Raw genomic sequence first — 17932 nt, forward strand, 5'->3', positions numbered from 1 at the left:
AAAGATAATATTTTAATTGGCAATGAAAATAGAAGGAAAATAGCAATTTTCATGCAAATTCCGTTTGTCCAAAACTGAGCAAAGTTGTAATAAGACAGATTAAAGTTATCTGAAATGGAGAGTGCAAGCTACAGCAGTAAACCAGGAAAAATAACATACACAAACTGTAGGTACATTAAAAATAATTTACATAATTTAGAAGTAGAAGTTTTCCTCATCTTAAGCTGATTTTAATCTCCTGATGGGAAAAATTAACAACCTATACAAGCAACACAGGCACTACAAGCTACTCACTTGATGCTAGTCTCAGCCAGAGAGAGACTCCATGTTTCTGCTTGTATTTTCTAATAATGGAACTACCAGTAAGGAGAACCTGTGCCCCGAGTGTGTGCTTTGTTATAAACTAGTTGGATTTTCACATTGCAAAAGAGAGGTGGCTGCTGGAAGGAAGTGTATGTCAGAAAGGGAAAGTAGTGTTTATGCCTCCATCATTCTCAAAACTCTTCTTCATTCTGAAAGAGAAAAGTAAAAGGTAGGCTAGGTGATTTCACTGTATCCTTTTTGCTTCACATGCTCTCTTCGTCCTTATTCTAGCTCTTCTCTTTCTACTGCTGTATCTGTTTTCACATTGCCTTTTCCTCTTTTTTTTTTTTTTTCCCAAATTTACCCTCTGCTCATTCATTCTGTCTTTGGTGTCTTCCTCATTTCAACTTTTTCTGTCTGTTCCTACAGAAACAGTGGTTTTGAAGGCCAATTATGTGCACATGTCTGTATTCATAGCTGTTCATGTTTCCTTTCTTCCAATAGTCTGTAAACCACTTTCAAGCAATATTTAAAAGAGGGACATAGATCTCAAAGATGAAGTTTTATGAAAATAAGCAGGTAGAAGAGGGAAGCATTACTCATTCCCCCAACAGTGAGATGAGCTAAAGTGTGAATTCATTGAAAGCATAAATCCTCCCCTCATTAGACAGCAAATAATCCACATAGAGCAATGCTGCTGTGTAAATACCTCAAAGGCTTCAGTCACAGCTTCTCCTCCACTTAGACGTACATGTTGGCCAGAGTTACATGCAGTTATACTTGTTATGTGGTCACATTTGCTAAATCTGTGCTCTCTAGAGGAAGGCAGTTCAGCAAAGGGGCTAAAGCCCTGATTGCCTCCAAACTGCTCCATGCACAGGAAGAAAAAAAGCCTATAGTTTACCTTTCTGCAAATCTCATTCTGCTTTGCTATATGTATCATTGGGCCTGCTTGGCCATGTGGAGTCATCACACCTAACGATTTGAGATCATCAAGTCCAACCTGCTTAAAACTTCAAAAGTTAGATCAAGTTGTTCAAGGCCTTGTCAGGTCAAGCTCTAACTTTCTCCAAGGACAGAAAATCCACAGCCTCTTTAGATGACCCATCCCAATGTTTATTCACCCTTGTATTGAAGAACTTTTTCCCTACTTCCAGTAGGAATCTCCCTTGCTGCAGCTTATATCTGTTACTTCTCATCCTTTTGCTGTGCATCTTCAAGAAGAGTCTTACACTATCTTGTCTATGCCTTCTCTTTAGATAATGGAAGGTTGCAGCTGTATTCCGCATTAACCTCCTGTTAAGGCTGTACTCGATTCCCTCCCCCATCCCTTTGTACTCACTGTGCTCCAGCCTCTTAACCGTCTCAGTGGTCTTTCTCTGAACTTGCCCCAGTTCATCGATCTCTCCTGTACTGAGGACCCAGAACTAGAAACAGCACCACAAATACAGCTTTGTGAGTTCCTGTCTGTCCCCTTAATCTGCTGGGCTATGCTCTTCCTCATACAGCCAGATATGCAAGTAGGGTTCATCACTGCAAGGGTGAATGTACTGTATCGCATCCAGCTTGTTGTCCAGCAAGACCCTACTGCTTTTCCTTGGGAGCTGCTACTCAGCTGGTCAGTCCCAGACTGTAGTAATGCATGGGGTTATTCTATCTCAGGCTCAGGACTTTGCATTCATCCTTGTTGAACTTGATGAAGCTCCCATTAGCCCATTCCTCCATCTTGTCAAGGTCACTCTAAGTGGCAACCCTGTCCTTCAGCATATCTGTTGCTCCCTGCAGTGTGGTGCCATCTGCAAGTTAACTGAGTGTGCATGCCATCCCCTTGGCCAGGTTGTTCAGGAGCATGTTAAACAGCATTGGCTCCAGCCATGATCCCTGAGGAATGCCACGCATTACCATTACTTCCCATATTTCATGATGACAGTTGTCGCCTTTGTTGCCCTGTCTTGTACACATGTAAATCTGTAAAACAAGATGTCTCCAATAAACACACGGGCTAAGATAACAAAATGTGGCATAAGAAAGGGAGAGCATCATTAATTTTGCAAACAGGTTATGAAGGGAGTCATTTAGAAGGTTTGCCTCTTCAGTTTCTGTTGTACAAATGCTGTCCATATATTGCCATATTTAAATACAAACAGACATACTAATGCATTTACTGCTTCAAGGTGCAGAACAATCCTGAGGTAAAGGGTGTCCAAGGGCTTCAGTTTATGTTTGACTGGCCCTGAACAGAACTACTCAAAAGCCAGAATTTCCATGAGAAATTTTAGTGCTTTCAAACAAGGGAATAAACAGCAACTTTTCATTCAAAATCAAAATTGAAAACTGATAATGTTTAATTTTCTGGAAGAAAAAAAAAGAAGCATACAAAAACTGTTTAATAAAACTAAGTCTTTTGTTTGGATGATTCCAAGATGAACCTCCCATGGGATTTTCTGGGCAGGGGTAAGGTGCGTAGGGATTTTTAGGTTGCTTGGTAAAAACACAAACTGGAAGTCACAATAGCCACTGTAAGATCCAGGAACCAAGTTACCTCCAGAGGACAATTCAATCTGCCTAAGTTTTATAGCCAGTGGATGGGAGAGATGCATCAATGTCTGATGAGAAATGGTAAGTATGTACCCATTTAGGATCCAGTCCACTTGGGCCTTTGAGGATAAACATTGATGAGATAGAAGCAGTAGCAGCTGATGCATTTTACATTAGCCCATTAGGTCAGTGTACGCTAAACACAACAATGTAGAAATACATATATGTGCACACACATACATACCGGAAGCTCACTTCGTAGTTTATATAGTCTATTGAAGAATTCCTCTTCCATTTTTTTTTTATTTTATTACATTGTGAGGAAATGGAAATTTCTCGAGTTTTCAGAATAATATAGGTCACAGTGAATAAGTCATGTTTTCCTGATTTTTCTGTTATAATAGCCTTTCACAGTACAGTGATGAAAACATGATGGATCCATACAACCTAGCCATTTGTTTTGGGCCAACACTGATGCCTGTTCCAGACATACAAGACCAGGTGTCTTGTCAGGCACACGTAAATGAAATAATCAAAACTATCATCATCCATCATGAAGCTATTTTTCCAGATGCTAAAGAACTTGATGGACCAGTCTATGAAAAATGTATGGCTGGAGATGACTACTGGTAAGTCAGAATATCATCCTTCTATCTCTTTAACAAAATCTTCGTATGACTTGTCTGAATGACTCCTGTGATATAGGATGACTTTTACAAACTATAGAAGTATGAAGATAAATGAGACGAGCGTTTAGGTTCACAAGGAAAGTACTAATTGTAAAATACATGAAGAGAAGGCAATTACAGTAATCATAGAAGGTTTCTGCAACGTTTTGTGGAGGAAGCTACCCTTGCATTTAGCCAGAGGCAAGCAGGCTTCCAGGTGTACAGCCAGAGTACACAGCCAGATACTGAACTGTAAGAGGTGAACTACCTTAACCAGTTTCAGTTTATGATGCAGACTCTCCCCCCTGCTCCTTTCCTCTCTTAGCCACTTGCACACACTTTTCATAAATGAAAGGATTCAAAAGTTCTGATAACTTTTTAATGAATGAAGTTGTTGTCTGAAAGGAGAGGTATATATCTTCTTCAATAGTTATGTATTCCTAGTAGAGCATGAGAATTACTTTTTGCATAACTTCATGGTATTATAATAATAATTTTTAATTATGATGTGGAGGGGTGACGTGATAGATATTTGTGAAAGAAGTCAGTGACTCTTGACGGACTGGAAAGGACAGGGACTGAGGCTTAATGCACGTTGAAGCATCCATTTCATGCTGTGGTTTCTATCTCTGCTCGACTTTTGTGTCTCTTCAGTGACAGCCCATACAGCGAACATGGTACATTAGAGGAAGTGGACCAGGATGCTAGTACAGAGCCCCATACCAGTGAAGATGGTAGGTCTGTTTCTTTATTGTGCCTTTGATAGGAATGAGTTTTACAGGTGTTTCATGCAGGAGACCTGCTTCCTTTCCTCATTGTGTGTTACTTGAAAGAAGAGGATTTCAGTCTTGGTGTTCTGTAGCAAAGCCACCATTTTTAAGCCTATTTGTTTGCTTTTTCACTCTGATCCATCTGTGTTTGGCCAGCTGTTTCCTTCTCCTCTCCTGGTTTGCCCAGTCACAGGAAGGGCAAGAGAGAAACTATTTCAGTCAGCACACAATATTTTCTGATATAGTGTTACATTTTGGTGACCCTTTATCTTTTGTCTGAAAAAGCTAAACTTATCAGAAGTAATTGCCACTCAGTATGCCACATTTTGATAAGAATTTAAAAGCTATGCCTTCTAAAACTGTCAAAAAGCTTGTGGATACCACCACAATAAGACTTTTGAGCAATAATCCTTCCTGTATATATTAAACACATTCACTCTGACAGTTCTGGGTACTGTGAGTAGCTATGAAGAAGCTGATGCATCTCTGTTAGGTTAATTCTTTTTAACCAAGTCTCCTAAATAAATAAGGTTTATTTGACTGTGGCTTATGTCAACTGGGTCATCTCTCAGGTATCTTACCCAATATCTTTTAAACTCATTGGCTGACTTCAGTCAAATGAACAGATGTAAAGAGATGTCAAAATTATTAAATACCTACACATTTCCAGTAATTTAATAGCTGGTTGGAGGTGAAGGTTTTAAAATAAAGCTCCCTGCAGAGAAGAATTGCCATGTGAGCTCACCAGGTGTCTGGCCAGCCGCAACCCAAATTGAGCAGCCAGCACACATGCACTGAGAAGCAGCAGGAACAAAAGCCCCCTCTTGTGCCTCTTGGAGGATGCAGGGAAGGAGGAAGAGGAGGAGACAGAAAGGGGGAGATGAGAAGAAAAAAATTACAGCAGCAGAGAAGCAAAATATTTAAAAAAAAAACATTTAAAGGATGTCATAAGTGACACTTTATAGGAGCTGGGATGCTTGCCATAGGGAAGGGGAACAGGAAGGTGTATCTATAGGAAAGCTGGCTATGTTGGTCCCTTTGTACACAGGACAATGTAAATGATTGTTCCAGGGTAGCGGTAACCATCTGCTTTGTCGCGAAGACAAGCCAGCGGTGACAGATCGCCCGTCTCTTCCCCCTTGCTGCAGTGAGGAGGGGCAGGCAGAGTCTGTCAATGCAGCCATTTAGAGAGGGGTGACATTTTTCCAGGATGCCTAGGATATCTCCCCGTGCCTGAACCCATCATAGGGAATACAGTTTTACAAGCTCTCAACCAGCTCGGTAAAGGTAAAAATACCTCAGCCTGTTCTTTCTTCAATACAGCTCCACAAAACAGTCTGAACAAAGTTATAGTTACACCTTATTTTTCCAAGATAATGTAGCTACACTTTGTTATAAAAACTGCTGCTACTGGAGATATTGAGCAAGAGCAGAGGCTGAAGATAGGCGTAGTCTTGTCTGGCTCTCATTCAGGGCACAGATGAGGTGGCGACATGCAGGTGGATACACCAGCCTCATACGCAGGAGCCAGCTGCTGTAGCAAAAGCAAGTGGGACCCATGACCAAACTGAGAGAGAAAGTATGGAGCAGGCGTGGAAGAAACATGCAGCTTTTCAGCACTGATCCAAAGAGGTTATTTCAAAACTGTGCCTAGAAAGAATGAAAACATTGTCAGGATCCAGCGAAACAGAGCCATGCAAATTGTGGCTATGGAAACATCACACAGTGCATCATCTGGGCCTGGATAATCTTGGATAATCAAGCACTGTGCTGTGGTGGTGGTAACAGCTTCATGTTACTGTTGTGGTGCTACCTGTGTTAGGACTGTGCCACTGATGGAGACAAACCCTCAAGAGAACAGCTGCCGAAAGAAGAGAGTTCTAGTAAAAGATTAAATTACTCAGAACATGGCTTTTTGTTCATCAGATTGACTAGCAGTTTAATTATAGTTGCCCAACCACACCTTTTTAATTAACTCAGTTCTGAAAGGACGCAGGCATTTGTGTTTACAGCAAAATGATTGTTAGCACAGAAATATTTGTGATTTAGGGAAATACTGTTGCAAAGAGGAAGCCTGGATCGCGTACAAACCAGTGCTGATCTTCACTTCTCAGCCTGCACGCTCTAATCCATTTTTTCCATTGGTAAAGACTTTCCGTTACAATAGGATGTTTTTCTAATGTAGGCTACAGACATTTGCATTAAATGAAATGCATTCACCATCTCTTTATATGTATATTCATGTGCCTGTCCCTTGGACAATTCCTTTTATAAAATATTCATGAAGCCCGAGAGTAGGTGATAATTTTACAGCTTGAGTATTGAATCTCATTAGAGTCACTGACTGACCTGGATGGACAAACAGAAAGCTTCCACTAAAAGGCTTGGAGTGTTTTGGTGTTTTAATATGATTGATTCATTGATTATAGGCTCGATGCATCAGTGCCAATAATATGTTGGGAGAGAGAAAGGGAGGCAGAGCAGTGTAGTTTTGTGCTTGCTGGAATTGATCGGACATGTGGTACTTATGTATTTCCCTCTGTTAGGAGATAGATGAAGCAGATTCTATAAATGCAATTTTTTTTAATGTAGAAAAATCTGATTAGTTTTATGCTAAAATGTCCTAAATGTTCCCAAGACCAAGCTGCTAACCCCATAGGAATTACTAGATTATTGAAACATAATCCAGAGGCTATGGTCAAAAGCTAAAGAATTTATTTTTCTACTTTAGTTATTCTTGTTATAAGAGTTATTTGCCATATAAAGTTAAAATGCAAGTGAGTCACTGTGCCTACTAGAATAAACCCACCCGTAATAGCTGGCTGAGTAGTACTAGGAATGTTTGTTTAATTACAAAACAAACATTTTTTTCAATAGTCTTTCAAAAAGAGTATTTCTGCAGAGGTAAAACCTGGAAGCTTGAGGAAAAGAAGATTGGGACTTACAACTGAGCATATAAATACTTTATAACTGCTGAATTTTAAGCATATAAATCTCCTTTTTCTTCCTAAGGCTACTCACATGTTCTGTTGATCGCTGCAAAGGGAAGAGGAAAGGACGAAAAGACATTTTTCACTATAATGTTTTCATTTTTTAAAAAAATGTGCTGAATATAACCCTATTAAGGAAAACACATAAGTTTATTTTTTCTCCTCAATTTAGAAATTAAATTTAATTCGTGATGTTTAGACCACTTGGACTCAAGCTGAGGCACGAATAAATCTACCTGTATCTAATTTTGCTGCAGAAAACCTTTACTTCATAGTGCTTCTTATGCAAAAATGCAAAAGATATTATTTATGTCTTGCTCAAGCAGTTTTTAGAATATTTTCTTTGCCTTTAAGTTACTGGAGATTTTTTTATTCTTGTTGGAGGCGTATGAAAAAGGATTTGTTTTTAAAGGAAGTAAGAGAGAATTTCCTGAGGAAACTGAACAGATGGGTTATTTCTGCTGGAAAAACATACATATCATTAATATCATACTGTTCATAGATATCTCATAAATATGAGGTAGAAAATGAGACAGTAGTTCTACTGAAAGCAAAAATTACAGGGACATGTAAGGTTATAAGTTACTGTTGTGTCCCCAATATGTCCTATTTTTACTGCTTTTCAGTAGTTCATGCTGGTATCAACTTTTTGCCAAATTCTGTTCTGTCAACACCTTGCAACATTTCTTTGCTTTTGTTGTTCCCCAGTCAGGGAACTGCTGCCTTGAGGACAAGACCTTGAAATTGCAAAGCCACTGTTCTTTGGTGGGACGCAGAAGAGCATAAACACATCAGGAACTACGCTAGTGTTCCCAGGGAACTTAGGATGTGCTGAATTCCTGGCAGGCAGGGCACATCCAGGGTAACCGAGGAAGCACAGAGCAAGAGCAACTGCTAACCCTCGCAAAAGCGCAGGGGGTGGTTTCCCCTCTTCCCTTAGCTCCTGGTGCCCTGCGGTGCAGAGGGCGGCACAGCACTGCTTTAAAGCCACCCGGGAGGTTAGTGCCACATCTGGCCCTCTGGTCGTAAGGTTAAAATTGGCGCCTCCATTTTGTATGCCCTTTCCCCTCTCCTGAGCTGATGGATCTGGACAGATCTGCTTGCCATCAAACCTTGGTTTTTAAGCGCAGTACACTGTGTTGTGCCACCAGTAATAGTAATAGTATTAACAGAATTTGGGGGTCATATGTAAAAAAGTGAGAACAGAGCTTGCTGGTTAACAGGACCCCTAAAGCTTTTCCCACAATTCTTCAGTTTGCCCTAAATTTTCACTTCCATCTCTACCTGAATCACTAGGGATGATCGCTGCTGAGATCATATATGTCATCAAGTACTTCTTGCCGTTGTAGGCAAATGCCCCCAGGTATGGGCAGAGGAATGTAATTATGTTTCCTTCCAAGCTGTCAATTTTACTGTTAGACATTACAGTTCAGTTTCATGCAGAATTTGAGATACAGCTTCCAAATTTCACCTTTCATCACCTTTGCCTCTGTGAAAAATGCTTGTCTGTCATTCGGTAACCTTGATATTAAATGGCTTGGCTTTTCAAAATGCATTTATTTCTAGGAGTAGCTGTCGTGCTATTTTGGTTTTAACTATTAAAGTTTGACTCGTAAAAAGGTGAATTAGTATTTAAGAAATAAAATCAGAGTATTGTTTGCTATAGGAAAGTGTAGTCCATGTAAAAGGAGCACCCAAGCAAGCAAAAGGCCCCTTTCAAAATAATAAAATCCATCTGGACTTACTTCTGAAGTTCTGTTAAGAAAACTGTATGAGATGTACTGAGCTTTCCTCCATGAGGAAGTAGGGTTTGTTACCCAGGAAATTTAACAAATAAGTCTCAGAAGTAAGTCACATCTGTTATCAGAACATTACCAGCTCATACAGCTGTTTCCAATGGGGCAACTTCCTTCAGGCAGCTGAGGAAGTGTTTAAATCTGGAGTGAGGTACAGGACATGAGAGAACACAAAAAATAGCCTCTCATCTTTCACCGCTCTTATATTAGTGTAATTCCGCTAAGGGAGATGGAATTATTTCTAGTTTAGTCCATTAAATTGTAAACTAGAAGAGATTTAGACCTGTATGCACAAGTGTGTGATACTATGTCATCTGTTGAAATTAATGTGGAAACAGGAAATTCCATAGCTAATCAGTTTAGAGGTTTATCAGTCACTCCAGGGTCCATACCCATTATCAGTTAGCTTCAGAGATGATCAAAGAAAAAAAGCAAAAACATGTACACGCACTTGCCTACTTGTTTTAAAGGGGGCTGGTTGGTTGCTTGCATTTGTGACTTTAATGGGTGACTTTCTCTCTGAAATCTGGGAGCTTATGCTTCCCCTCTTTCATAATCCATAATTTACATCTAATGTAAATGTATGTTAATACAAATATCTAGCCTTTTTTGAATTCTACCTGAGATAAGCCATATCTTCTTACAATTAATTTTGCAAGCTACATTCATGATATGTGTAAAAACAGCATTTCCTTTTATCAGTTTATATTACAGCCATTTGATTTAATATCACTTTCTTATAGTATGATGCAAGATAAACAGGCAGGTTTAATTTACTTTTTCTTCACATGGCAATGTTGTCTTTCCATGCCTCTAATCGCTTTGTCACATCTATACTTTCTGTCATGGTGTATTTTAGATACATTCTCTAGAAATGAAAACATGATCATGTATTAGTATTAGAATATGTCACTATTACGTATACCAGCATTAAAATTTTCCAGATTTTCCAAAAATACCACTGTATGCCATCTCTGGAAAGTTTCTCGTTTTGTAACTCCTGACTAACCAAAATGCACTGCAGTTTGTCACTGATGGCTCTTAACTTGACTGCGTAGCAGCAAACCACAGCACAGCCTCCTGCAGACTGGGCAAATTATTAAAAAACATCTGCAGACTATAACCTCAATAAAGGTACTATCATTATGTTTTCATGCTGCAGGATGGAATTAATTTTAAAAAGAAATTCCTGCACAAAATGTTGTCATAAAGGGACAGTGGTTTTTATTATAAGTCTGGTTCTTTGGGGAGTTACAGCCTCAGCGATTTTAATTTGCCCCAGACAGGAAGTTGCTATGCTAGTCATTAGCCCAGATGTTCATTTCCATCTAAATATTGCTCTAATTACGTGAAGTTTCTCATTTCAGGGGCTCTACTTTGAGTTATTCAGATCAACAGTGTGTGATTTTTAAACCAGTATTTTGCAGGTTTTCCTTTATATTTTGAGACTGCAATGACAAATTTTAATCTGTTTGAGCTCAGTTGCATTTGATTTTGTGCAGGAGAAGCTAGACGTTGCTAAAATCACAGCTGTTTCACTGGTGCCAAGGGGATACTCTGACAGCTCGGATGCTGTCTGCAAGTAGATGTTCAGCAGGGGCCCTTCATTGACATCAGTTCATTTCTGAACTCAGCATAGGTTGCAGACTAGCATCCTTTACCAGTGTAAGATGAATTTACCAGAATACTGAGTAAAGAAAATGTGGGTTTAGTTTCATCTTTGAAAGACAGGTTTTAAAAAATATAATCTTTTATTATTTCTTAATGGAGAAGCTTTTCCACACTGTGGAGACAAGTCAGGATTGCAGTAAGCAGTGTTTGACTTCAAAAAATACCAAGCTCCCCAGAAGAAACCAGAGGAACATCGGATGTTGGAGCAGCCAGAAGTGCCTTAAGCAGTTTCAGGCCACACAGGGACTGCCCTTGCGCAGGAGTCGTCTTTAGGCAACCTGGATCTGTTTGCCTTACCCAAGAGGGCATCAGGGGAAGCTTGCACATATTCAAGCACTGGGCTCAGCATTGTGTAAAACACTAGGGTTTTTTTTCACTGTGGGTCTGCACAGTCGTCACATAAAAAACAGAAGTCTCGTAACTTTAGGATTTAAAAGCTGTTAACACAGCCCAATTAGGCAGCGCATCCCTACTCAGGCAGAGGGAAATCGTGCCTGTTCGTTCCTCTGCTGCTGCAGATGTTAAAGGCACTCCTGTTTACTTCTGCTATATCACACGTTGCTTCCTCAGATTTCTTAGTATTCACCTGAATTTGTTCCTCTTATTTTCAGAGGTCTTCTTTGCCTCACCTGCATCCATGAAAGAGCTGTTGCATCAGGAGGCAGAGGGCTCTCTCCCACCACCAGCTATTGTAGTCATAATTTCAGTTCTGTTCAGTTTTATACAGCTTCCAAAGCAATCCAGATGTTTCACAGTTGGGCACAGGCTGATCATATTTCTCTGTAAGGGACATATTGTAACTATACCTGAAGTTTGCCTTAGCTCAGCTGATCTCTGTCAGCTTTGCAACCTAATGAGTGCTAAGTAAAAACAATATATGAATTTTATGAAACCAAAATCTGCAGATAAGCCTATCTGGAATCTGACAACCATTCTTTTTCCCTCCCTCTTCCCAGAATGTGAGCCTATAGAAGCTATAGCCAAGTTTGACTATGTTGGAAGATCTGCACGAGAACAGTCTTTCAAAAAAGGAGCTTCCCTTCTTTTATATCATCGAGCGTCCGAAGACTGGTGGGAAGGCAGGCACAACGGGATTGATGGCCTTGTTCCTCACCAGTACATAGTGGTGCAGGATATGTAAGCAGTGTCTAGTGTGACAATGTTCTTGGTGGGGTATAAAAACATACTGAAGCTGTTAATAAAGTAATGCCCAAATGGAACAGTGCTTTGCAGGCTCAAATCGGTTAAATGTTTGCCTTCTAAACAGGCTGTTTCTGTCTTTATTGCCCTGAATTGACAGGTCTTAACCAAATACTACTGCTAGGCTAAGCTGCTTTGTTTATGCATATGTTCCCTATACATTAAGAGACAGATGCTGCTACACCTATTTTAGTTGCTCCTATTTTAGTTAGACTGTCTCTTTTTAGCAATTGCTGACATTTAATTTCAGAATAACACCAGTTGGAGGAATGCAACCCTAAATTTTTGTTGTTTTATAGTATTAAGCATGTGCTTTGCCAAAGATGACAAAGTTCCTGCTTACTGAAAGTTACAGTCAAAATGTAAGGAGCTCAGTAAACAGAAGGATTATCAGCAATTTTGGAGACATGGAGGGACTACAGTGCATCATAGCAAGCCTGCTTTTCATTTCTTAAGGGGATTAAAAGCTAGGAGTGCCAAAATGCCCTCTGTCACACTAACTCTTCTCACCTCATCGTGTGTTTTGTTCAGGGATGATACTTTCTCAGATACACTGAGCCAAAAAGCAGACAGTGAGGCCAGCAGTGGACCAATTACCGAGGACAAGTCATCATCAAAGGACATGAACTCTCCCACGGACCGTCACTCTGATGTGTATTTAGGAAGGTAAGCTTGGGCATAACAGGTTTGCAGCAGTACTCAGAGCTCATGGCTCAAGTAACACAGCAATTACCTTTTCATGTGCTTGTGGTGGGTCATGACAGGTTATCTAATGAGTACTTCTCCATTCATGCAGGCAAAGAAAGAGATCAGAGCCTCCCCCTCCTCTGAGACGCCCTGGCAGAAGCAGTGATGGTCATTGCCCAGTGCATCCACCACATACTCTCTCCAATTCATCCATGGAGTTGGGTTCTCCCAACCTGGCAACTCACTGCAGTCCCCGAGCCCTCCTGCAAAATCGCAACCTCAATGCAGATAGCCCTGAAAGGAGGCGTAGACCTGGGCACGGCAGTCTCACCAACATCAGTAGGCATGACTCTCTGAAGAAGATTGATTCCCCTCCAATTAGAAGATCTACATCATCTGGTCAATACACAGGTTTCAATGACCATAAACCACTGGACCCAGAGTCAATAGCTCAGGTGTGTGTCTTTTTTTTTTTTTTTTTCCCTTGGAAAAAGCACGCTAGTACGAATGTGTATGTAGAATATTTTACTTAGCTTTCTAAACAGAGAGCATGGGAAAGACAATGCATTAAGGTATCCTGGATGGAAGAAGCACAAGGGGGAATAGACATTGCAGAAGCAATAAAAGGAAATAATTTCCCGTTATACTGTAATGAAATTTCCTCTGCCACCCAGAACACCAGGAGAATATATGATTACAACAGTTATGTAAATCTCCATGCTCTGATGAAGGCTGGCCTAATCTAACTTGCATAATCAGTGTTCAATTACTTCTTAATATTATAGTATGCAGAAAAGTGCTGTGACTGGCTAGCAGTGACCTTTGCAATTTAAAACACCGATTTGTATTTCAGTCTTGTGGACATCACATAGTTTTCATATAGTTTTGTTGATTTGGTGCTTGTAGTTGTGCCTAAGAACACGAAGTGCAAGAAGTTACCCCAGCATAAATCATGGGTCATCTTATTCCTGTGGGAACAGTCACCAGTCTCTTTCCCAGCAGGGAAGAGATGAGAAGGATGGAATAGGGAGTACCCAACCATCAGATTGTTCTGTTGTACAAAGCTGGTAACAACCAGGTCTTGAGCAAATAGATATCACTCTCATCAAAACTCAATTTTGACTAGGCAGTATAACGTGATTACTAAGGGCACCCTGACGGTATAATACAATTATGAAAGTATTCTACTACAGGCTGTCATTCATGTTTTAAAATTTAATGTACTGATAATGCTTTCAAATTCTGCTTCTAATGAAGGACAGAAGAGACTGTCATGGTTAATTCAGAAAGTTGAACCAGATATTAGAGAGTTAGAAAATGTAAATGTTGTTACTATTTTCTTTTACTCTTAAGTTATTTATTTACTTTCCTTGAGCTACACCAGTGCTGTTTGGCTGAAGCTAATCTTTTTCATGCGTAGACTGGTGAATATTTGGCAGGGAGAGAACCTGAATTTTGATTAACGTACATGAAAGTTACCATGAGCAAGCAGGGATCATCAGATATTTTTAACTATTTGTCTGGAGCTTAGTACCACTAAAAAGTGGTAGAACAATCTTAGCATGTTATTTTAGCATTTGGATCGGAAATACTGATAGGAAAAATAATTTCTTAGGTGAGCTCACTGAAAAATGTCTTATAGTTTTTTCTCCTTAAAATTTAACTGAGAGAAACAGGAGGAGAGAGGACTTGACAGACACACTAGGCTTGTTTCCTTAGGAAACCAATCTTATAATCTCTGTGAGGGAATATTGATCCTGAACACCCTAGGGTCTGTAAGAGGGGTGCAGTCAACTAAGAGTTAGCAAGTGGATTAAAATCTTAATGGCTGTCAGTACCCAAGAGATGACAGAAATCATCACAATTAAAAAACAAAGCTGTTGCTAAGCAAATGCCCATTCTCCTAACAGTCACGTAGTAAAATAATTTGCGGGGTTTGTTTTATTTTAGCTGAATTTTGACATTCTAACATTGGGTAAACAGAAAAAATATTTGTAATGTTCAGCCAAAGCTGCTGTCTTGGCAGTTACAATTAAATGAATCTAGTGGAAATTGGCTTTAGTACTATAATATTCATTTAAGAGGAGATGGTTTGCATAACAATTCAGGCATTTTCCGCCCCCTTCCCCTGCTCCTTCTGTCCTTCGCATTCAGTAGCAACTGCACTGACGTGCTGCTCTCTCTGGTCTCTCACCCAGGACATCGAAGAGACAATGAACACGGCGCTGAACGAGCTCCGGGAGCTGGAGCGGCAGAGCTCAGCAAAGCACGCCCCCGACGTGGTGTTGGACACCCTGGAGCAAATGAAAAACACCCCCACTCCTGCCACCTCCACAGAGTCACTGAGCCCCCTCCACAGTGTAGTTTTAAGGAGCTCCGAGCCTCAGATTCGCCGTAGCACAAGTTCTTCCAGTGACACCATGAGTACTTTCAAGCCCATGGTGGCCCCTAGAATGGGAGTGCAGCTAAAACCTCCTGCTCTTAGGCCAAAACCTATTGTTCTTCCAAAAACTAATCCTAGCATAGGACCTTCCCCTCCTTCCCAGGGTCCAACAGACAAATCTTGCACAATGTGAAAAGCTCAGCCACCCACAGCACACGGCTGGGCTACGCTAGGGAGAGGAATGGATTAACGATAGAAGTCAGGGTTCCATAACATCATTTGTTCATGTTTATAACTGGAGAGGCTTTGTTTTTCAGTGTTTTTGAATGTATTGTCTGAAACTAGCTACATTAACATGGGCATTTGTATTTTGTATGGTTTCAATTAAAGAACTGGACAATTGTGCATCATTTTAAAATACAAACATAGACTTACTTGAAAACTTGATGCTGCACCATTTGTAATAAAAACAACACGGATCACAAATAGCTTGCCACGTTGAACCATATTTCACAGTCTTACTGTAGGTACATAATAAGAGATCCTGCACAAAACTAGGGGTGGGGGAATGTGAGGGATGTGGAACCTCTAATTCTAGGTCACCAAATGAAATCTCTAGCAGATTATTAAGAACTGAAGTGTAGCAAGTGGTCTGTGTGGAATGTCTAAGTCATCCCAGGCCACATTTTCTTATTTAAAACACACCAAAAAAAACAAAAAAAACTCACTCACAGTTGGCAGCATGTTTTAGCATTCTTGTTGGCAGTCTTACCAGAGACAAGTGCTAAACAGATATGGAGATCACATTAGTCTCACCAATAAAAAGCATCCTTCCAAGTCACAGGAAAAGCATATCTTCAAGATCGTGTAAAGAAGCTCCTTTTGCTGTTCTCTATAATTGTATGCCTTTTTCATGAAACTGGGACTTCTTTCCCTGATGTTCCATTTTTTTCACAAAAATTTAATCCATTTAAAGGTCACAGTTGAGTGAGTCAAGCTCTGGAGAGCATATGAATCTGTTGGTCCACTTGGCAGGGTGCTAGGAGATTAAAGGGATCAACTGCACAGTAATTCAGCAAAGTGTCCCATTGACTTTATTGCTCAGTGTCCAACTGAAAACACGATTCGGTTCGTAACAGTCAGAGGAGTTGCAAGCTGAGCCAGCGCTGCCGCTCGTCTTACACAGCGCAACCGATGTGCTCATTTCCTCAGCTGTGCTGACTGCAGCAAGAGCGGGGCCGCTCTGGAGAGGGTCTCCTCCGGCCAGCTGTGCAGGGGTCAGGCGCAGGACAGGCGGCCCATCTTCTGCCACCTCGAGTCACACTGCCGAAAGTTTTCCGTACCATTTTTCCCCCCCTTTTTCCTTTTAATGACAGAAGGTGTCTGTGTGTGAGTGAAGACCGTCAGCTTTGCTTAGCGCTCGATTGTGAAACTGTTACGTGTGAAGTAAATGTACAGCTGTTTTGCACATTACAACACTAAGCCATACTATTATTTCTGTGAATTACATTTGCCAACATCCAGTCCATAGAATAAGTTTCATTGAAGAAGAGGGGGAGGCAAAATCAGTTGAGGTCTACCTATGGGAGCCCAACTGGCTTTAAAATCTGTCTTTCCTCAAATTATTTGTTATATTAAGATCTCAGCAGTGGAGAGCTTTAAGTTGTACCACTCACTATACAAAAACGATTGAATTAGGGAGGGGAAGAGTAGTGACAAAACTGGATAAACTTAATTACCAAGGTGACAGGAGTAATTTCCTGTTGTTGTTTAGGAGCTGCTTATTCCTGCTCTGGTTTACGCTCTGTAGATAGGTAATGCAAGGCCTCTGGTGTGAAAAGCATCCCGTGAACTGCATCCACAAGCCAAACCGGCAGGGCTCTTCCCACTGCTCCCGGTATTTGCAGCCGCGCGAAGCCGGCTGGGACGCGCCGGGGGCCTCGGCGGGGTGGTTAGCTGCAAAGCCGTACCCCGCGGCGGGGGCCCGTGCAGGCTCAGCGAGCGAGAGCCGCTGCCTGTGCCCCAGCCCAAGCAGGGCAGCCGAGTCCATGTCGCCTCTCCATCCCTCTTGGCTGGACCGTCCAGCCCTTTGCTGCGGGGCAAGGGCCGACGGCCCGGGTACAGACTGACGCTCGTCTCTAGGGCTGGCCACTTGTTTAGAAAATGTTTTCAAGTAGTTCCCAAATTTACTAGAATCAGCGGAACAAACTGGAATTTCAGCTTTCATTTACATGCAGTTTTAGTCTAGCGTTTTTAAAATAACTTACCTGGCATAATTGAGATGGATACCTGTATCTTTAAATTACATAGGGAATTTTGTATGTTTAAATAACTGTACTGGACTCCATAATGCTTATATTAGAAATTGTTTAGCAAAAGAAAATATTAGAAACAGTGCATTTAGTGAATGCATCCATTTAGTGCATTCACACAGTTAAATGTGTAGTTTGATGGTTATTATAGATACTTAAGAGTATAGTAAGTGGATATGTAACAGGAAAGACTGCTACAACTACAGGCGTACTAAAGGGTAACTCCTACACACCTAATCAAATCAGTATTGTCCTTTACTGTCAAGTTTGATAAATTGCAGTACTGGTAGCTTCCTGCTTGTTGACTGTTACCTAATTGTGTCAATGTACATCTGTAGTATGTACATGTGAAAGTGCCTTTAAATTTTAGAGGAGCTTTAGCCTTGCTCTTGTACTGTTGCATTTCCATTGCGCCCTTCCCTGGTCGTGTACGGCTGCATCCCCATTGCATTCCTTCCATTTGCAAGGAACAAATAACGGCGTTGAGAGTTCACGGTTCTGGAAGAGCAATGTACTGTTAATCTGTTGTGACAATGCACTTTTATGTATAGTACTGTACATTTTGGCATGTACCATTACAAGCTTCAGTATACATTCAGGTTTGTTCCTCATAG

The 17932-nt window shown here is 40.7% G+C and overlaps 1 protein-coding gene across 3 annotated transcripts in view; it reads left to right on the top strand.

Annotated features, from left to right (window-relative positions):
• Positions 1-17932, top strand: part of SRGAP1 (SLIT-ROBO Rho GTPase activating protein 1) — a 152826-nt gene extending 134894 nt beyond the window's left edge. For 2 of the 3 annotated variants that reach the window (XM_062584096.1, XM_062584075.1), the window contains exons 17-22: positions 3246-3470; positions 4164-4243; positions 11693-11873; positions 12468-12602; positions 12733-13078; positions 14822-17932. In XM_062584096.1, coding sequence (XP_062440080.1) covers positions 3246-3470; positions 4164-4243; positions 11693-11873; positions 12468-12602; positions 12733-13078; positions 14822-15199 — 1345 coding nt within the window. In that variant the 3' untranslated portion in view covers positions 15200-17932. Of the gene's footprint in view, positions 1-3245; positions 3471-4163; positions 4244-11692; positions 11874-12467; positions 12603-12732; positions 13079-14821 lie in introns of those variants that run through there. The other variant, XM_062584085.1, reaches the window with a different exon arrangement.

Source organism: Rhea pennata, chromosome 1 (assembly GCF_028389875.1).
Source record: "Rhea pennata isolate bPtePen1 chromosome 1, bPtePen1.pri, whole genome shotgun sequence".
NCBI lineage: Eukaryota > Metazoa > Chordata > Aves > Rheiformes > Rheidae > Rhea > Rhea pennata.